This window comes from Ursus maritimus, unplaced genomic scaffold, assembly GCF_017311325.1.
Source record: "Ursus maritimus isolate PB19 unplaced genomic scaffold, ASM1731132v1 scaffold_28, whole genome shotgun sequence".
NCBI classification, from domain to species: Eukaryota; Metazoa; Chordata; class Mammalia; order Carnivora; family Ursidae; genus Ursus; species Ursus maritimus.
Window position 1 is genome coordinate 6,497,257 of NW_024425341.1, and position 21,457 is coordinate 6,518,713.

The 21,457-nt window shown below is 47.7% G+C and overlaps 1 protein-coding gene and 1 long non-coding RNA gene across 3 annotated transcripts; one reads left to right on the forward strand and one right to left on the reverse strand.

Annotated features, from left to right (window-relative positions):
* Positions 1-5,012: 5,012 nt before the first annotated feature.
* ERLIN2 (ER lipid raft associated 2) lies at positions 5,013-19,857 on the reverse strand. 2 transcript variants are annotated; one of them, XM_040643267.1, is made up of 12 exons: positions 19,765-19,857; positions 18,449-18,570; positions 17,080-17,161; positions 15,962-16,008; positions 14,014-14,075; positions 13,721-13,846; positions 12,016-12,089; positions 11,794-11,852; positions 11,193-11,284; positions 10,255-10,344; positions 8,449-8,528; positions 5,013-8,072 (listed from the first exon to the last, which is right to left on the reverse strand). In XM_040643267.1, exons 2-12 carry the CDS (start codon positions 18,553-18,555, stop codon positions 7,878-7,880), a joined length of 1,014 nt encoding a protein of 337 aa, XP_040499201.1. In that variant the 5' UTR covers positions 18,556-18,570; positions 19,765-19,857; the 3' UTR covers positions 5,013-7,877. The 2 variants fall into 2 exon arrangements, with proteins under 2 accessions (XP_040499201.1, XP_008684811.1); XM_008686589.2 differs by lacking the exon at positions 19,765-19,857 and adding an exon at positions 19,484-19,740.
* On the forward strand, positions 8,540-11,182 carry LOC121105643. Its single transcript, XR_005838243.1, has 3 exons — positions 8,540-9,348; positions 10,000-10,166; positions 10,987-11,182. It is a non-coding gene; the product is annotated as an uncharacterized LOC121105643 (long non-coding RNA).
* Positions 19,858-21,457: the final 1,600 nt, after the last annotated feature.

Here is a 21,457-nt window from a genome sequence, read left to right on the forward strand (position 1 = left end):
AAAAAAAATAGGCCTGTTCCTGGGTCCTCGTCCTCTTCCAAATGCCCCACAGATTTGCCTGTCCCTGGCGTTCAAAGAACTGTGAACTGAGATTTCTGCGCGAGGACCAGGACTCGAAGCTGCTAGAGCGGGAGACTTGGCTCTTAGTGCCTCAGATGAGCCTCGTGAGGAACCGTTAAGAGATAGAAATGAAAACTGTTTCTAAAGAACACGGCATGATTCAAATGTAGGGTTATTTCTTCTCGTGGTCCTTGAAACCAGTACTGTCCGATGAGAATATGCGATTCACACAAGTAATTAAAGAACTTCCAATAGGCGCGTAAAAAGTAAAACGTCTTAATGAATACATTTAACCCAGTATCTCCAAAATAAGGTTTCACTATGTAACCAATAGGAAAACTTACTGAGGTTGTTTTTTTTTTTTTTTAAGATTTGTTTAAAGTAATCTCTACACCCAAGTGCGGCTTGAATTTAAGAATCCGAAGATCAAGTGTCGCATGCTCTACCCATTGAGTCAGCCAGGAGCCATGAGATTTTTTTTTATTGTACTTAATTTACAAAACAGTGTGTCATTTTGATTTACAGCATGCCTCAGTTCCGGGTATCCGTGTTTCCGTAGCCACCTGCCGCTAGCCCTCCCTTATCGGAGAGCACAGACAGCTTAAATGGTCTAGCATGACCTCGGCACACATTCAGTCTAATTCTTGGAATATCCTATGTGTTCAGCTCTGGGCAATGTGAAGGCCATAAACGTGAGCAGGAGCCAAACAATATAAAGTCTAACACAGTAAAATGCAAAGTTTGATAGATGGTGAAAAAGTAGGTGCTGTGGGTAGGTAGAAAGAGATGGATTGTGTAAAGGAAAGCGCTTTTGGCTGTACTGCTTAAAGATTCTCAAACATTTCAACTTAATGAAGTGGGATGCTATTATGTTGGAGAAAAGGCCAAAGTTTGTTCCTCAAGTTGTCTTGGGGTGACTTGGCTTACTTCCAATCTTCAGGAAATAAAGGGCAATATTCTTTCTTCTCTCACAATCTTCCCAGACCCCAGGAACTGAGATAAAATTTCATATGTTGTGCTCTGGGAAAATCACTTTTGAGCAGAACCTAGGGTGTTTGCCATCAAGGGCCACTTTTTGGGAAGTTTCTCTTTACCAGGTAGAGGTAACTGGGTTATCTGTAAATTTGGGTTGCCAAAGACATTAGTAGTAATTGTGCTCAAATAAAATGGCTCTGCACTTGATAATTTCTACTGATAACAATTAAAAAATGACTAGAACAGCCTTTCATGGTGTGAATAGTTCGCTGTAGAGATAGCAAATTGAAAGGCGCTAGGCAGCAGTCAGCGGTGGGAGGAGCAAAGGGGATTACAGCTACCAGGACCATGGTGAAGAGATGTATAGAGAAAGATGGGGTGAACATGAGATACTTAAAGTGACAGGGTACTTCAAACACATTCATTCATTCATTCATTCATTCATTCATTCATTCTAGATAGAGTACACAAGCAGGGAAGGGCAGTGGGAGAAGGAGGGGGGGGAGAGAATCTTTAAGCAGACTCCACACCCAGCACAGAGTCTGACTCGGGGCTCTATCCCATGACCCTAAGATCATGACCTGGGCCAAAATCAAGAGTCGGACGCTTAACTGACTGAGCCGCACAGGCACCCCTGGAAAACATTTTAAAAACCATAAATACCTCAACAGATCTAAAGAATGTACATACAATCCAGGGGATAGGTTATTATGACAACAAGCAGGAATCTTCAATTAATTTCAATTAATAGGTCAGGTGTCTTCTTTGAATTTTAAGGTCATCCTCCCCCACCCCCATTCCCCATATTGTATGGGTGTGTGGCTCCCAGAAAGGCATCAGAAGAGTGACTTAAGATTTCAAGCTAATAAGGACAGTGGTGCCAAGACTGGGTAGTGGTGGCATAGGACTGACACACATTGAATCTTGGTTTCCTCCCTAAACTGTGATATTGGGTAAGTTACTGAAGTACTCAATTTTTCATTTATAAAACCAAGTCAATATCTCCTTCAGAGGTGCAGTGGGGATCAATCAAGATAACATGTGTAAGACACTTAGCAGAGTGCTCCCCCAAAGCAAGTTGCAAATGTTCAACAAATGTTAGTTCCCCCACCCTGTCTATTCAGTCAACATACATAGGGGCATTTCTCTATAAAGATAACTTGGGAGGAGACCAGGATGAATAAGACAGGCTTTACTGTGGATTCACTTCTAAGATGCTTTTCACCTCTAACATTCTATAATCTTATGAAAATGAAAGTAAAGACAGAAAGATGAAGGTGACCCTGGTCTCATCATTTCACATTTTCCAATGTCTTTACTTCTCAGCTATCCTTTTGAATGAATTTTATTCCACTTTTTTCTCCTTATTTTTTTAGTTTCTTCTCTTCCACTTCCTGGGACATCAACCATCTAATTTAATACCTCATTCTTCCCTAATCCTTGGGAATGGAGGTCCACAATCACTTCATCACCTGTAACTGTCTTCAAATTGCTCCAACAGTTTGCAAGGACAAAGAGGAAGAGGGAAAGATTAAAAAGCCAAATACCCAGAGGAACAGACTGTATAATTTTATAAAAATCTAGTATACTTATTCCCCATAGATGCCATTAAGCATTTAAAACATTCACCTCTGTTGTCTGAGGCCCTGAATTATGAGAAAAACACTCATGGATTTTAAAACTGCTTCTTTCTGAGCTTACTGTGATTCTTTTGGGGGATAAAAAAAGATAAAATAATAGAAAATTACAGTTGCTTGGTTACTTGGCTCTAAAGAGAAATGGAGAAATAATGCCCATGTCCCAGTTTAAATGAATTGAGGTAGAGAAGCCATGACAACAATCCCTCAGCAAACATGCTGTCACATTTGGCTTTTGAAATGTGAATATAGATTCTAGAACCACAGACCTGGGGAGGACCTTCAGAGATCATTTGGTCTTTCATATAGAAAGAATGACATTTAAACTATTCCAAACAGCATAGACTCTCTCCAATTTCTGAAGACCATCAGAGAAGGAAATGTTATTCATATTAATCCCTGGATTTATTTTCTATTTGTACACAACTACTTCCCCTGATTTCAAATTTTAGCCAATCTTAAGTGAAATCTTTTAAAATGCTCTATTCTGCAAGCTAATTTCCTCTTCATTGGTCTCGGAGGAGCTAGAGAATACCTAGCCAACCCTTATGCAACTTTTATAAAGTGAAGTCATTAAATTCCCCTTCTGCCTTTTATGGGGTCAACCCATGGGCTTTCATTTTTTTTTTTTTCTTAATTTTTAAAAGAGTTTGAGAGAGAGCATGAGCGGGGGAGGGGGGCAGGGAGCAAAGGGAGAGGGAGAAGCAGAATCCCCCCTGAGCAGGGAGCCCACCGTCCCCCGCCTGATGCAGGGGACACAGGGCTCCATCCCAGGACTCTGGGATCATGATCTAAGCCTGAGCCGAAGGCACACACTTAACCAACTGAGCCACCCGGGTGCCCCTGGCTTTATTTTTTTACTTTTTGTTTTGCTAGCCTCCTTTTAAAAGTCTTTCTTTTCAAACTGGAGCCCCAAACTGGGAATTCCTCTCACGAGGGACAAATCTGCTTATTTTGTGCATATGACATTTCTGTATATGTTCGCATTCTCAATACTGTGTGCTGCATTCCAATAGTTCCCTTTTCTCTCTCTGCGCTATGCAATCTGTAATCTTATTCCGTGTTATCACATCTTTTTGATTTTCCACTTAGCGGTACCCGCTTAATAGCTGTGCGCTTTTTAGCTTGTTTTCCCAGATGACTGAAAACGTTATACATAGCAGGCCCAGAGCTAACCCCTTCACACGCACGATTTCATTTAATCCACTCAACCCATTTTATAGGTGCAGAAACTGAAGTTCAGAGAGGTTAAATAATTTATTTAAGACCAGATACATAGGAAGTAGTCGAGCAGGGATCTGAATCATGGCAGGCTAACCCCAGGGACTACATTCTTAACTTACCTATTCACCTGTAAGTTTGTATTATTTTGTAGTGGCTCTCAGACCAATAGAGAAAGTTTGAGAGCACCATTAAAAAACCTGAGAAAGCCTGGGCTCGGGTTGCCACGTCTGGCAAATAAAAATACAGGATATTCAGTTCAATGTGTGTGTGTCATATAAATAACAAATAATTTTCTCGTATGTCTCCTGCAGTATTTGAGACATACTTGTACTGCAATTTATTAGTTGTTTATATGAAATTCAAATTGAACCAAGCGTCGTGTATTTTATTTGGCAGCTTTAGGCTGGGCAGCTTTCCAGAGTAGAGACTGGGACTTTCTCACTGAATTGATATCAAAAAGTTTTGGGTCAAGTGAAAGTGTCTCTACCCTTGGGGCCAGAACTGCAGCAGTGAATGGCTTCTTTAGAATGATCGATTTCCATAGCACCTACCAAGACTCATGCCATGTTTACAAATTATTTATTGTTTCTACATTGATAATGGGGATATTCATCTGAATATATTTTTAGGGTGATCTTGCACTCCACTCGCTAGGGAGGGACGTTTTATTTCTCTATATCACCTATCCTAATATTAGCTGCTGCTAAATTTCATTTAATAAAAAAGTAAATTACAAAGAAGAATGATTTTATTTAGCAAGACTGAAAATAAAACTGAGATATAAATTCACACCTTTCATGTCGTCTAAAACAATTCCTCCAGCTATCAACCCAAGGTAATTAATCCAGCATATTTTTTATAGAGTGATTAATGTAACAAAAATCACTTCTCGTTTACAAAGGGGGTCATTAACCTGCTGGGGCTCTTTGAAAGTAGAACTGATTTTGACTGTTCAATCACCAGCTTACACAAAAGCAGAAATAAAAAGAAATGGAAATACAAACACAAACTGGTTGGCTATTACCTCTTTTCTAAGGAAGCAATAGAAATAGTGGCTCGAACCCTACTGAGCAGAACTAATGAAGTAGCCAGTTAAGTTCACAGACACAGAGCAGACACCAGCCAACACACAGATTTATTCTCAACTGAGGATTATCTTCAACCAAACTTAAATTGGTAAGTCAGTAAAGACGACGATCTTACTTTCACTACTTACTCTCTGGAAATGGCAAAGTCATCAGTGCTGAAAGATACATAGACCCACAGTAATTACAACAGATCATTTAGAAAACAACTTTTTTTGGGATCAATATATTGCCAAAATTCTTTCAATTATGTTTTTTTCCTCCTTCAAGTTAATATGACCACAGATCCCTTCAAATTTATTTTATTTTAGTCATATAAAAATTATTAACAAACTTTGGCTTCCTTGCAAATATTCTGTCCTTATATTAAAAAGGTGATTAAAAACAGTACTAAGTATGAACCACTTCTGTAAAGTTTAATGAGAAACATTCAACCAAGGTGACTTTTCCTTGGAAAAATCCTACAAAAACTGAATTTTATAAACAGTTACTTGTTTTGATAGAAGTTCTGTTTACAAATAGCAGCCATGACTTTACTGCCTACAAAAGTGTAGGCTGTCACATTTTACGTGTTTAGAATTCAAATGTTTGAAGATCAGATTTTCTAGTGAGTGCTGAAGACACAGAGTCGCACAGATTCATTAGTTGTCCCATGCTGAGGAAACCGCTGACTTCCATGATTTGACGACTCAGGCAGGAGCAGATAACCATGGAATTTAAACTGAGGGGGCACTATGACATTTCTGTTTTTTGTTCCAAGAGGGGGCAACATTAGCATTGAGGGAGGCAGGGGCAGTGCGATTTTACTTTATTGAGGTTCTTTGGTGGTTCGAGTGTATCTAGTGCAAGGGACAAGCCATCACAGGATGTTAGTAGTGGGCTTTCAAGCGAAGAGCCTGAGCAAACGTGCTAGTCAGAGGTGGAGACAGCGTGCTTTTTATTCTACTGAAGTAGTGTTTTCTGAGGCCCAGGCAGCAAGTCTCGGAGTACAGGGAGCAAGTATGAAAATCGGGGATGCCGGATGTCATGGGTCGTGTTCTCCTACAAGTGGTTAATGGCACTGGGATGGGAGGGTGAGTGTATCTGAACAATGGATAGCCTATGTTGGCCTTGGGAGACTGACTGTCTTCTGCAAGCACTTCTGAGCACATTAAAATCCATCATGCCCATGAACGGCCGGCTGCTTGCACAAAGTGTGACCAGGACCAGTGGTTTGAGAATTCTAAGTCCCAGCAATTAGAACAGGAATGGGCAACATTTGAATTAAGAGGAGTTAACATTTTGTTTCTAACTAAGCAGGCTGGAGGCTCCCCAAACTCTCGACAAGCCTGATGCTACTTGGGAGCAAGCTGGCCCGGATTCTGGGGCCATTCAGTAAAGCAGAAGTCTGGGCAGGGGACCCAAAAATGAGGTGGGGATCTGTGCCAGAAAGTATCGTTCATAGTATCACTGAGCGAAAAGGGGTACAATGGTAGTTTCTTTGGTGGTAGCGGTGGGGAGGGCAGCTAATTACAGGGCCAGATCCTAAGCCAGAATTTGTCATGGAAAATACCAACGTTCCTGCAAGTTAAACGGGGATAGCCTAACGATCTGGTACACAACTCACGGCCTACCTAAGCTGGACCCCCTCCTCCCACTCCAATCTCAGGATACAAGAAAACCTTTCTTTCATGTTTGTTCTCCTCTATCCCAAATCTCTCAGAGTGACACAAAATCTTCCTAATTAGAAACGAAAGAAACCCCCCAAAACATATGAACAGATTTTGATGCAGCCCTTCCGATCCAGGGACCTGGGCACGAACTCTTGACGTGTACCCCACAGCTGTCTCTGGAGAGAGAGCGTTCAGTCTGACCCCTGTGTGGCTGTCGGCACCCTAGGCTTCAGAACATATGCTACTTAGTGGGCTCCCTTTTATCTGTCAGACAGACCGCCAGCATTAAGACGAGGAGATCCTTCAGGTGACCTTCCTCCACCCCCAGAAGAGCTCTTCGACACAGAACCTCACAGTAAGACAGACACCAGCTCTCAAGGAACATACGCAGTTTGCCAAGCAGGTACCACGGTGGCCGAGAGATGGAACGATGACCCTTCAGCAGCGGTAAGACACTTGGGTCGTTTGTTCCTATCTTCCTAATGCTGAGTGGAATCAACGAACAGATTCGAGGGGGGAAAAAAAACCCATGTCGCAGAAGAGGTGAAAAGTTTTAAGAAGAATTGTGGGCTGGTGCCCAAACCCGGACTCTGGAATGTAGTCAGAAACCACGGCTCTTTAAGCCCTGGGGCAAGGAGGGTAGGAGAGAAAAGCTCGCAAAACCTAGCACCAGTCCTTCCTCGTGAGGGCTCGGGAGAGCGCGCCTCTAAACTCATGTATGCCCACAAAAATACCAGCAGAGCCCAACGTCCTCTGCGGCTGGTGCCCCCCGGCTCTGCTGGCACACTCACGAGCCCGCAGCTGCCCAGGTGCTAAGCCCCGACCGCAGGCACCTCCCGCCCTGGAGGCAGAGGTGAGAAGACTGGATCGCGTCGCCCCAAATCTGGGACCGCAAATCACCTGCAGGCAACACCCTCTATTGCTCCCACTCTGTGATGATCGAATCCCTACTTAAGCCAGCTTCAAAGGGCTAAAATTAGTGTCTGGAGGTCAAAGGTCAAGCCCATGGTTCACCCACCTTAACAGAAGTCACCTAACCCGCTTACCTGAATAAGACCCCAAATCATCAATCCCCGCCCTCCCTTCCCAGGAAGGGGAATAGATTTAAATCCATTTCTTCTTTTTTCACCACAGAATGTGGAAGAGAGTCAAAGCAGGTAGTGTGGGAGGGAGGAGCATCCCGGTTCATCATTAAAAAATAAAGATCTCTTTTAAGTGTCATCCGAGGTTGTGTACAAACACCGTCAGTTCTCCTCAGGGTCTACGTCCAAGGGCTCGTCATCGAAACTCAGCTTGTCAGCCAGCCCCTCGAACTGCTTGCCCGGGCGGCCCGCAGAGTCCACGAACATGTTCGGGATGTCTTTGCCAAAGTAGATCTTGCTGTTGGACGCGATGGCCTTGTATTTCATCAGCTGCAGATACTCTGGGGTCAGCTTCAGCTGCAAGAAACAGACGGCAGGAGACGAGGTGCGGCCGGCCTCGAGAAGGGCCCGGGTGGCACCCTTCACTCTTCACAGGGAGAGGGTCTCTGTCAAAGCGATGTGCCCTCTCGACTCTTCCTGGCCTCACTGCTCTCATAGTGACAGAGCCCTAATGGACCTGCGAGGTCAGGGCTGTTTCCGTCTCTCACACAACAATTAAACTTCTGCTGGGGCTCGGCTCAGGGAAAGGGCAGCCCCTGTCCCCCACAGCACAGCGGCCATCCCTTCCGGCCAGGAGGGGCTCTGGTGGTGGTGCCGGCCATCCCACACCGGGAGCTTTGGCCCAAAGCCAAATACACCCTCCCTCTCTTCCCCACGTGGCCCCGGGCTTTACCTTGTTGGCCTCGGCGAGCTTCATGGCGGTGTAGCACTCCGCGTCAGCCTTTGCCTTCTCCCGGGCCAGAAACGCAGCATCTGAGGGCAAGAGGGCAGACAGGGCGGTGCAGAGGCCACCAGGACACCGGGCCCTGGCACCTTCCCCCGACTGCCTCTGCGACCTTGGGCAGACCGCTCTTTTTCCTCTGTGCTTTGGTTTCCTCCTCCGTGAAATGCGGAAAGAGGCATTGCTTCCTATTTCACAAGTCGCCGTGAAAATCAACCATACCGAAGAGGTGCTTGCACGGCATCTCCCCGTGGTGGGGACTAACGATGAGCCATCTGTTGCCGTGCCCAGCAACACCCGTGACAGCAGTCTCGGGAAGAGCACGGCTGCCAAGAGACACTTCCCGTTCCCACGCGCTTACTCCTCTTGCCGCTTCCTGGCGGGGAAGACGCGTGGGGCCCTGTCCCACCTCCAGCTCCAGAGCTCCCCACCTCATCCCTCTTGGGCTGCACAGCAAAAGCACCAGGAGCCCAGCCGTGGCTCGGACTACAGCCGGAGGGGGCTCCACCCCAAACCGAATGCTACAAACAGAAAACAGCTCGGTCCCTCTCCAACTTCATTTCCCTTTTTATTTCCACCTGTCATTTCAAAAAAGGTACTCGTTAACAGTGGTTAAGCTGGCAGAACTCTAAATACGGGAACTACATGCCACGGTCCAGACTACCACCTGTTTGGCTGAAGACCTATTTCAACTTCCACTGTGCACGCGACACGCTGCCTTCATCCGCGTTGACTAGCTTTCTGTCAAGCTGATGCAGACTTTCTGATGCTTGCTCCCTTGCCTTGGGAATGAGGCCAGCCTCCTGTGAGTCGTATCCACAGCCCGAAGCCAGGAAGAACGGCCAGTCTGTGGTGGGTCCTTACTGCACACCCTCAGCGCGGCCCTGGGCAGAAGGAGTGTGCCGTCTGGCTGGGGTGCTGGCTGCATGCGGCCCACTCAAGTGGCCTGAGCACCTGATGACATGTTTTTTAAGAAATAAAAATGTCTTGTTTTGCTAAGAGCTCCCTAATGAGGAGCCACTGATCTGTAAAATCCTAGTTGGCTCCTCACCGGGACCCCGCAAAGCCTGGCAGGCCCCATAGTGACTACAAGTGGACACCGCACTTTGAAGCTGGCCTCGAGGTCCCATTTTTTGTCCTAGAATTTGCTTGATTTAAGGCACCGCATGAAGGAAAGGGTAGGTGGTGCGAACGAGCTGAGGCCTTAGGGGGCAGGGAACTGAAGTTGACTAACGTTCAGAAAAGCCAGCAAAGAAAACATTTTCTCCAGCTCCAGTGTTGCTGGTACTGAAAAGGTGTCCTTGTCACACCTGCCTTGGTATCCACTACAGGGGGTGCCGAGAGCAGACTTAGAGACCACAGCTGTGGTGTTCGCGGCCATGCAAGGGGGCCAGGGAAGGCACAGGGAGGACGTGCTGTTCCGGCCTCCCCTCTTCGCTCACTTCCAAGGCTCTGAGACCCTTCCCAGACAGCAGGGACTGAAACGATTCCCTTTTTTCTTAGGCCTAACACAAGCATGCCTGGCCGCACTCCGTGGACATCCGTTGAGTGAGTGAATGCTCTCTGAAGTGGGAAACTGACACCAGCCTGGCCTGTATCTCCCCCAATCTCGACCCAAAGCACAGAGAAAAAGTGATTTTCCAAAGAAATCATCACATCTTAGAACAAAGGTGAAAGAGCAAAGAAAATGACTCTCCCACCCCTTGTCACAGGGTGGGGCATGAGGAAACCTTGGGCATTCACTTCACCTGTGCTCACCTTCAATTTCTGAAATCTTCTTCTCCGTCTCCTTCTCCATCACCTTCTGCCCATAGGTAATTTCTGCGACCTGAGCCACCTTTTCTGCCTCTACAGAAATGAAGTTGAGAAAAGGTTCAGAGTGCTGGTATTTCAAAAGCTGGGCTAACTTTCACCTTTCCTGAGTCCCTGATGCAGGCTGGTGGGTTAGCTCAGAGGGAGAGCCCCTGAGGGACACTGTGACAGGCACACGTGGACTGTACCAGTGAGCGTGGTACCATGACATCAGCACAAGACGGTAAATGGGGAGACCTGGGCCCTCCGATGAAAGCGAGGAGCAAGCCCTAACCTCTGCCCTAGGTCACAAGGGCACTTCTCCTGAAGGGAGAGTCTAAGGAATAAGATACTGTCTGAACAGTTTCTTCCTGCTGCTTCACTTTGGGAGCCAGTTAGTAGCAGTTGATAATCTGGTATAGTGGTTACGAACCAGGCTCTGGACGGAGTCCCTGGGGCTGAACCCCGTTTCCACCACTTACTTGCCGTATGACCCGGGCACGTTATTTAACCCCTCTGGTCTTCGGTTCAGGGAAATGAGGTTAACGATAGTACCTACCTCACCTCGTGGTTGTGAGGAGTGAGGTAATTCACACGTAAGTGCTTAGGAAAGTACATGGCTCATGATACCTGCTGGATAGGTATGAGCCATTATTGTTACCCATTAAGAATTAACAGGAAAGGTTCCTTTCATTTCAGAGATAAGGGGAGACTCAAAACTCATTGCCCCTGGCCACGATCTGACGACTTCAGCTTTGCTTCCGGGAGTATGAAAGGCACTCCTGTGCCTGGGTAAGGGTGTGGAGGACCGTGTGATCTAACTGGGCCCGAGGCTACCTCGCAGCTTCCCGCCAACCCCTCCAGCCCCGTCGCCCTGTAAGGGGATCGCAGAACCACGTTCGGACCGATGAGGGCCTTCTTCCGCTCCGTCTCGGCTTCCTTCTCCACCACCTTCTGTTTCTGGGCTGCAATGAGAAGCTTCGTCTTCTCGCTTTCCCTGCAGGGACAAAAAAAGGAAGCAGCTGTGAGGCCGCCATGGCCAAAGCTGCCGAGGAGCTTCACTGTCCCCCGGAGAAGCCGGACGTCTGCCGAGGAGAGGCACACTGAGTTCTCACTCTCTCCTGGAAGGCTGTTCGACGTCCCAAGTACAAGCAGATCTGTGGCAACAGTAACATGGCTCTCGTTCTCCAAAATAACTCATTTGTGGGAAATAAAGCGTAATTTACTTCGGTAAAATGCACCTGCCTGCCCACTTAACCACCTTTCGCTCCACCTTCTTTGGTGTGAGCCACGACGCACAAACAACGCCCCCTGGCCCTTCTGACAGCATCACTGCTTGCAAGGGCTTCTCCCGTGGTTCTCCATCACAGTTACAGAGCCCAGAGCGATGCGAACACTCAGGAAGGGGAAGAAGCACCTGGCTCGGCCTCGGTTAACTCGGGGATGGGATGAGGCGGGGGTGTGGGAGAGAGTGGTGGGCACAGCTTGGGCAGAGGGAACACTCACATCAACTCGTAGTTTCTGCGGATCGCCTCAGGTATATTGGGCTTGGTCACCCGCACAGCCTGGAGAAGAATAAAAACAGCACGTGATGTGAAGGTGAGGGTGCTGAGGGGCAGAAGCAGCTCCCACTGGCCCTTGATCTTCCTGCGCAAAAAAACAATATCCCTTGGAAGGGGGCGGGGGTGGGCCTTCCGCAGAGGTGCGCCCCCCTGTGGCAATGCTTACTTGGATGACAAGCCCGGGGGCCATGGAGGTCAGGTCCTGTTGTAAAGCTAGCTTGAGGTTTTCGTCAATCTGATCTGCAATCAAGAAAGACAGAAAACGTTGTTGTCACACTGTGTAGGCAGGGGGGAGGAAAGTATGGGGGTACAGGGCAAACGGAAACACCAGCTCGAGAATGTACCTGACAGGCAAAGGGGCTAGAGTGCTCATCAGAGCCCAGAAATCCGAAGACCCCCGGGCACATCTTTCAAAGCAACGTGCCTATGCAGCCCCTCTACGCAAGCTGGATGTGAGAGTATCCTTTTCCTGTGGCATCCAGATAAAATCACAGAGGCTGCAGAAAATAGCAACCAGTTTCCAAAAGGAAACTGAGCTTTAATAAGAAAAAGAACAAACAATTCTTGCACATTTCTCGAGTCAGGCGGCAGCCTTTCCCTAGACTACAGCAGCTAAAAAGAAGGCAGGCACCCGTTTTCAAGAGGAAGGAAGGTGGAGTGGCTGTGCTAGGTAGTTCGAAGAGAGCCAAGCCATTGAAATCTAGTCATTTTAGAAGTTTCTAAAAGAAAAACGGACTCTGACGTCCACAAAAGCCCCAGCGAAGACTATTTCCATTAAGAACTCCATCAAAGAATACGGCGGGTGGGGGCTGAAAATTTATGGTCCTGGAAATGAGCCCGAGTCTTCTGATACGCCGTTTGCTTTGGCCCTGACTGCTCTTACTGGAATTCACATGGGAGCTGTTTCATGGGCCAGTGTAGGAAGAGTGCTGACTGATCCCCCCTTCTGGCTGGGATAGTGCAGTGCCCACAGCGGCCCTCTCTGGCTGGGGTCTTCGGATGCCCTTTCTCAGGGTCCTTTTTAATGAAGATTCCTGGGAAAAATCACTGTCCCGTCCTAGTATCAAGAACAGTTGTTACACTATCATTTATTTTCAGCACTGGCCACTAGAAAACTTCTGGCAGCAAGCTTAAACAGAACACTTAACCACAAAAGAGCTAGAACAATTACTGAACTGTTTCTCTTGTTGCTAAAGTCAGGCTATGTTTACTTTGACTGGTTAAAAAGGTCAAAAAGTGTGTACTTAAGCACATGGATTCTTTTACGTGTTTTCCTATTCATCTCCGTGAGTACAGGCTTAAAGAAACCAGGAACTTTAAGCAGCTACGGTCCTTGTCCCACTTCTAGAATTAAATGTGAACCCTACCGTCCTCCTCACCTTTCCCGGGGGCCCTTCATTCAGTGTGGCGGGCCGAGAAGCACTCTGAAGTGAGAGCCAGGAGAGGGAGGTTTTAGCCTCAGCTCTGCTACCAACTAGCTCTGCAACTTTCTCCTTGGAGCCTCAGTCCCCTTATCTGAAAATGAGGCTGTTGGACTAGATAATCTCTAAGGTTCTTTTAGAATGGACCCTGTCTTCATTACAGAACGCTGTTTTAGGGACAGTGGGAACGCCCTGCTTTCTAGTCCTCTGATTTGGGCCAGGAGTCCTCTAGTCCACCATGATTCCTGTGCCCAAGGCTCACTTGCTTTCACGATCTTCTGCCACTGTCATCAACATTTTCTAGAAATTTCCCTTGGGACCAGTTCCCAAGCACCGGGTTCTTTGACACTTCCTGTCCGTTGCAACCCGTCCTCCCCAACGGTAGCTCAGAAGCAGGCGGCGGGGGAAACAGTAGCTGAGCCATGCTACGGCCAGTGGCGGATTTCTTACCAAAGAGCTCAATGTAGACCTCCTGAAGCGTATGCACACTGCAGAACTGGTTTAGCTCATGGTGGATCTTGTTGAAGATGAGGGCCTTGTCGTAGTCGGCAGTGTAGTTCTTCACGATGTCATACACTGACAGGGAGGGCGGGATCGCAGAGTCAGAAAAGGCAGGCCTCCCTTTCTCAGATACAGCGGCTCTCCCTGCCTGAGGTGCTGGGACAGACCTGGGGTGAGGGGCGTGGTGGAGGGACATGCTGGGCAAGGTAAGCCAGGGGTGAAGGTCAACTGGAAAAGCGTACCTGCATTTGGGACCAAGAAGTTTACCACTTCAATTCGGTCAAAGTAGATCATCACACCACCACTGTTGGGGGAGGAATGAACAAAGTCAGCAGCTGGCTCTGGAATATAGTGCCGTCTCTAGGTGACGGCATCGGGTGTGTGACTCGGCAGGAAAGGAGCAGAGGAGTTCATGGGAGGCCAGAAGGATGACAGGTCTCCAGGTAGGAATCTGCCGAGCTCAGAGCCAGAACACAATCTCCCGAGAAACCACACCTCCTCAAAATAGCTCCATAAGGAGAAAAGTGAAACTTCTGGGTGCCAGTAAGAAAAGAATAGTTCTTATCTGGTGACTCTGCAATGCCTTTGGATTAAAGCAATCCATTGAAGGGAGAAGTCAAGTCAAGGAATTCTCAGGACTTAGAGGGCAACAGTGGGATTTTATGGTTACTGTTTCTCACTGTCTTCACCATCGCTTTGGTTCAGCACTTCCCTTTCCCCGCAAAAATTCATTATAAATAATTTTACGCATAAACATTGAAAGAATACAACTAACGTCCATACACAAACACCTAAATTTAGCAAGTGTTACCATTTTACCTTACAGATTGATCTGCTTTTTTATGCTGAACATTTCTTTCTTTTTTTTTTTTTAAAGATTTTATTTATGTATTTGACAGAGAGAGACAGCCAGTGAGAGAGGGAACACAAGCAGGGGGAGTGGGAGAGGAAGAAGCAGGCTCCCAGCGGAGGAGCCTGATGTGGGGCTCGATCCCAGAACGCCAGGATCACGCCCTGAGCCGAAGGCAGACGCTTAACGATTGCGCCACCCAGGCGCCCCTATGCTGAACGTTTCTGAGTAAGCTGCAGTCATGATACTCTTTCCCCCTTAACACGTTCGTGGGCAACACTCACTGATTATGACATTCTCCTATGTAGTCTAACTCCATTCCCAAACCTAAGAAAATTAGCAGTAATTTCTTAACAGCCTCTAATACCAGATCCTTATTCCAATTTCCCCCAGTTGTTCCTGTTATGGACTGCATTGTGTGCCCTCCAAAAGTCCATTTGCTAAAACTCTAAAACTCCCTTGCGACTGTGTACTGAGATAGGGCCATAAGGTGGTAATTAAGGCTCCATGAGGTCACTGGGGTGGGGGCCCAACCGGATTGGACTGGTAAAGGAAAAGAGGCATTTTCTCCCTGCGTGCACCGAGGAAAGGCCACATGAGGACACGGCGAAGTCACCATCTGCAAGCGAGGAAAAGAGGCTTCGCCAGAAACCAACCCTGCTGGCACCTTGGACTCTGAGTTTCCACTCAGTCTGTGGCGCTCTCCTATGGCCGCCCGAGCTGACTAATCCCGTCCCCCTGTCTTTCATAGATGGTATTTTTGAACCAAGTTCTAATTAAGGCTCACCATTGCTTTGTTTATGTCTCTCAGGTCCCCTTTTCAACCCAAAGCTCCTCCTTGTGATGCAAGCAGGCCAGCTGTCCTGTGCAATGTCCTAATTCTGGATCTGCCGGAATGTTTCCTAGTGGTGCTGGTCTGTGACTCTGCTCCAGTTCAGACCTTCTTTCTTTTCAACCAGACCACTAGAGTGGTGCTCTGTCTGGATTTCCAGACCCTGAGGTCACCCCCTACCTTTATGACATGCTCCATAGCCGGTTATGCTAAACTTATTCTCCTCTATCAAGTCATTTATCTGCTGAAAGCTTTCAGTGGATCTTCACTTGGAACAGAAAAAGCCCACACTCAGCACAGCATTCCAGGCCCTCCTGAAGCTGTCTACCTTCTGTCATTTTCCCTACTGCACTGCACGTCCTAGTCAAATCAGAACCTAGGTAGCGAGGAGGCAGGGAACTTGGTAAGAACCACCGAGAAGAAATGCTTCTCCTTTCACTGTCTCTACCTGCAGCCAGACAGCCCTTCCGCTGACATAGGTTTAACTGCTTCACTCCAGGCACCTTACCTAGTCCCGCAAGGCACATTCTTCACCTCATCAGTCTGCAGAGTGGTCTAGAAATAGAGGAGACATAAAATACTGTAAAATGGGCAGTGACGAGCACAGTAACTTAGTTTTGGAATCCCGAACGGCCGGTCCTTGAGGTTATCTGGGTTGAGCTTTGGCCTTGTTAAACATGAATACTCCACCTAATTCTCCTTATTTACACAGGGTGTGAGACTCAGATGAACAAAGGTACCTACCCCAGCTTCACTGTAAGTGAATCACCATATGATCAAGTGTAGTAATAATGATTTAGTAAAAAAGACCCTGGATTGGAGTCCTAAGACCTGTCTTTACCCCTATTGTCTTCCTTTACTAGTCTTGAAACAAGAGGATTCTGTATTTAACTTGCCTCAGCCCCTTCTCGGCATTACTGTGAGACTCCTAAGATTCTGGGCACAAATGCCCTCTGAGCACCATCAAGCACAGGAAATGGCAGAAGGAATGAACAGGGAGAATGCTGAGGACGTGTCCCAGGATATCTTCCTGGGTCAGTTCGAAAGTCATCCTCTGAATCTCCTTATCCTTCTTAGCTGGACATATTTCAAAGACGGCTAGTCTATCTTAGCCAGACTTTGCATCTGCCATCACTAATCCTACTCCTCCTTTAGATGTCATTTCCCTTCACCAAGTCCAGCTTTCCTCTCCCCCCCCCAAACTATGTTCACATCTATGAAGTTCAAATAAGAACTTCACAATTACCACGTTTTATTTCCATTTATCTTGGTAGCCTGTGATTGAAAACACAGACACACACACCCTACTCTTCCTTCTATAAATTCGGAATAGATTCTTCTCTGGCTCTACCTTGAAGTGAAGAAATAATTCCCAGCTGGGGCTTATGGGCCAAGGCAATGACCCCACTCAACTATTTCAACAATCAAATAAAGCTCTAGAGTATGTGGTTCATGAAGCCTCATTATATATACATACGATACTAATACACACACACACACACACACACACACACACGATTCTTTGAATAGGCATTATACTCATCTAATGGGAAATAATTCCAAATTATGTGTTTGCCAACACCCCAAACCTGCAGTGGCCCAAATATGCCCCACGAGCCCGTTTACCTGCACAGACTTATATGATGTGATGAAAGGAAGCATGAGATGGAAACCTGGGCCGCTGGTGGAAGTCAGGAGGGCTCCCCCTCTGTAGAGGAGAGAGAGGCAGTTTAGCAAGAGGTATCAATTACAGCAATGCTAGTTGCACTGACCTTCTCTACAGCCCCATAAACATTTCATACAGATTGACATGGGCCTGAGCCATGTCCACAGACCCCCACCTCTCAGCTCAACCCTAATATTCTAGGAAGCCTGATGGCAAAACATAAAACCATTATTCACGCTTTTGTGGCAGGAAAAACAGGCACATGGGTGAAGTGGAATGGAGACAGCAGGACCCCTGGCAATCCCTAACAGAAGAGGAAGTCTATTTTACTTTGTCATACCCGCTGAGTTTGTGGCAATACACGGGGTAGTTAAATCCAGTAACATATTTATCAACTAACGGCACTAATGTTGGGGTCCAGGGACATGAACAACCAAAAGACTAATTTTAAGGATGCTTTAAAAATCATTTACATACCTTTTTTGGGCAGTAGAATTACGTTTAGAACCGTTATATGTAAAGGGTAACAAAATTAAAAGCCTTTTTTGGGGACATATGAGCAGAAGGTGGGGAGAAATAAAGGGGAGAGTGGAGCCCAATAAGGCTTCTAGAACTTGCTATTGGCAATCCAGGAATAAGCATCTTGGGCACATATTAAGGAGTTTGTAAAAGACTTAAAGAAAAAAACTTGGTCATGGAGGTGACTGCAAGAAAAGCAACCCAAGATTTATAAGTGCTTCTTTGCTTTGCATTATGAAGGAAAAAATACATTTTTTTTTTTTCAAAAAAAGAGCAGTAATATAAACAGTGACGCAATGGTGCCCTTTCTTGTAAGAATCATGACCCTACGGCTTGCCTTGATTGACAGAGATCAATCTGCAGGATTCTTCTTTTTTGCTGAAATGTTAATTTTCAAGAGCGGGTACACATTAGCAGAGCAGACCAGCTCCTCAAGTTGCCATCAAGAGCTGGTGCTCATTGGAGGTAACCTTGTGGCACCAAGATGCCCAGAAGGGATGTAGGAGAAAATAATGTTTCAGAGAGGATCTGTAAGCACCCGTTTCCTTTAGATTTTGTCTCTAAATCTCTAGATGCATTTATCGTTCACCACCCATGGCATCAACTTAAGACTTCTAAGTTTTATATTTAGATCTATATATGTGCATTAAAGAGTGTGTGTGTATGTCTCCCTCCATGGTCACGGACACCACAGCTTGATCTAAAGACTCTTCTATTCAGTAGACACAGATAATCAATAGCATCTGCTAGACAGTCACTAGGAAAGAGAGTCATTTCACAGGGAGTTGCAAGCTTCTGTTTCTTCCTTACCTGTAATACACCCCAATATGTCCCTCTTCTATCTTGTGCACGGCTGAGAAGAGGGATGCACAAAAGAAGCTGGTAGCCACAGCCACAACTGCTCCCAACTGAGCCATCAGCGAACCTTTATCCTAGGGAAAAAGACGCAGGAAAACGTGTGTGGTCTGACATGCAGGAGAAAAGCTATGACAGGGAGAGGACCTCACTAAGCTGAGCTCCCTGTAAGTGGCTCAGACCCAGCCTGTTGTAGGATGAACACACGGCTAGATCTACAACTCTTTTCCTCCTTGTTCTCAGGCAACATTCCCACTGCTTCCTTAGCTGTGGAATCATATTCCCTACCTCCCCGAGAAGGCAGTGGCTCCAGATACAGCCGGGCCCCAAGAGAGAACCAGTGCCAATTGGGCAGTGTTCAGAGCACAGCCTTCTCTTCCTGTGAACACGAATGTGCTGTCACTGGAGTCACTCATACTAGTAAAAGGGAAGAGAGGCAGCTGCAGTATGTTGCCCAAATTACAGAGGATGTCAAATGACAGGCAGTTGTGGCTATGTAATTCTGGTCAGAGCCTCCCAGTCCTAATTGCCTGCCATTTCAAAGGAAACCATTATTTACTCCTTTCAGATGCTGGAGTGACAGAGACAGCATGTGAGCAGAATTCCCATGGTGGGATTCTCTGGCCTTTCGTCCACCTTCCCAGTTATTCCTTTGGATCTAAACGTTAGAGGGCTCTGAATACACCCTCCCATACACTTGACTGGCACGTTGCACCTGACAGGTCCCCAAGCCCATGGTTGGAGGAGAAAGAGGGTTCCCCAGGGTGGGAAGACTGGGAACCTGGGTCCAACTGCGTTCAAGAACCAGGATGAGAAAGAGCTGGCAACTAAAGACTCGTTTCCTGATCACTGAAGGATCTAGAAAAACGATGGTAACTGACAGCAAAGTTCACAGTCAGGCGTGCCTGGGCCCACCCGCGCAGGGCGTGGATTCTGCCTCCCGGGGCTAACATAACTCAGGCTCAGACGTCTGCGAGGCGCTTATTTTACCGTAGCGGACTCCAGCTACCGATCTGCAGCTGCGTCCTTTCTGCAAATGCCCCCCCTCCCCGCCCCCAACTCGCGCCCCTTCCCTGCCCTCTTCCGAGAGAGGGTCGCGCGTCCCAAGCTCCCTGGGGCTCGCGGGGAAGGTACGGAACAGAAAGGGGTTGCTTTCTCGCTCCTGAGGGAGAGAGTTGGCTGGGGCTGGGGCCCGGGAGAACGGCTGATGAGCTTCGGCCGGCAGCCTCAACTAGGCCCAGTGCGCACACTAAGGGGCGGGGGCCGCGTACCAGGCTGTCCCTCCAGGCGCTCCGTACTCGTCCGAACCCCCGTGCAACCGTAGAAACCGCCACGCCCTCCGCACGCTACTTCCTTCCGGGCCTGTCGCTTTGATGACGCCATTAGTTCACGCGAGAAGAACGCCCCTCCTTAGTTCGTCAGTCCCGCCCCGCGCTCCGAGCGGTCAGAGTCCGCGCCTGGCCGCCAGAGGGCGCCCGCGGCTCGGTCCGGCCCGGCAAGACCTCGGTTTAGGGTTTCCAGGGTGGGGACGGTGCGGAGTGCTTGGAGAGTGACGTGGGGGAGGACGCTCGTGGCCGCGGGTGCTGAGTGACTGAGGGTGTTGCTTTCCGAGGTTCTAACTTTGGAATTTGCTCTGGATTCCCTCCCCCCCCACATTAGGTCAAGTGTGTTGTTTTTCGGAACAGGTACCAGCGAGTTGCAACCGTTCTAGCCCTGGGCTCGCGCTGGCCTATGGCGCCGCGGAACCTAGCACGTCTGTTAATGCGTGGATTAGCCCCATTCCGTCGTTCATCAACAAACAGCCCCTATTCTGAATTGCCCTTTATACTTTTCTAGGAGCCTTGGCCTTTGAGGCCCCCACAGCTCCATCCAACAGCTGAAGAAGGAATTATTATCCCAGTTTTAGTGAACAGAATCTTGAGCTCAGCGAGGTGCGAGGGTAACAGTGGATGAAAGCCTCCTCGGCGCTTGGTTAACAGCAGGAGCTTCCCTGCCTTTGTAACACCTGCCCGCAGTCCACTGTGGGTGGTGCGTGCGCCCGTCTTGCAGACTGGACGGGAGGTTTCCTGAGGGCCGGGACTGCGTCTGCACTTCTGCACTTCGAGGTGCTCAGGTACTCAGTAAACGCAGACTGAAGGCGTAGTGGCCCCAGGAGCAGGATCTAGATCTCGTGTGTCACAGTCAAAGGGCGTCACGTGGTCCGCAGCCTTGGCTGTTCAGCAGCGGCGTCACACTGGGGCGTTTCGAATTCAGCCACTGAAGTTATTTTGTTTGCAGAAGTGAAAGAGTCCACTTAATTGCAGCGCTCAGTAAATGAAAAGCTTTTGCACAGAGAAGATGGCAAGATGGTGGTGGTAGACAGATTTAGGACACAGGGAAAGGAAAGCGTTGGTTTTCCAGGCATATCTGCTTGGCATTCGCGCTGGGTTTGCTCTGGATGAGTCTGTGCTGGCATGTTTCAGCATTGTATGGTTAAGCGCCCAAGTGGGCTGTGCAGTGCTGCCTGGGCTCTGTGTGCCCATCTCTGTCAGTGAGGGCTCCTGTCTCCTCACCTTGTCTCTACAAATCCCCCCTCCTGCCAGCTGACCAACCTCCTGATTGATCCTATCAGAACCTAAGAGCTTTTTTTCTCCATGTTCATATAATTCAGCTGGGCATGCTTCATAAGTTTATTTATAGTTGAGTGAATGAGTCAGAGAAATGGAAATATCGGGGTTTATCAGCCCAAGGAATGGGGCTTAGCCTGCAGCATAAAGGATTTGAATTAGTTGTAATTTAAGAATTTCCTGACTGTTAAACTTTGGAATGAACTATGAGTAGAAGTTGTGGGATTCTGTTCTCAGGAAGGTTTCTGCCAGGCCTGGGTTGTTTACCTGTGGCCTTGCCCAGAGGCTGGGGAGGAACTTCAGCAGATGATCTAGAATTTCTGAAAATCACTTTCTTAAGGCCCCTGTGATGTTTTCT

What these genes read in the sequence shown, in the direction of transcription:
- ERLIN2 (XM_040643267.1), bottom strand. Translation starts at nt 18,555, where the DNA reads ATGGCTCAGTTGGGAGCAGTTGTGGCTGTGGCTACCAGCTTCTTTTGT. An exon ending in CGCAGAAACTACGAGTTGAT is followed by an intron (nt 11,285 to 11,793) that starts GTGAGTGTTCCC and finishes TTGTCCCTGCAG; the next exon opens with GGAAAGCGAGAAGACGAAGC. An exon ending in AGCTCGCCGAGGCCAACAAG is followed by an intron (nt 8,073 to 8,448) that starts GTAAAGCCCGGG and finishes TGTTTCTTGCAG; the next exon opens with CTGAAGCTGACCCCAGAGTA.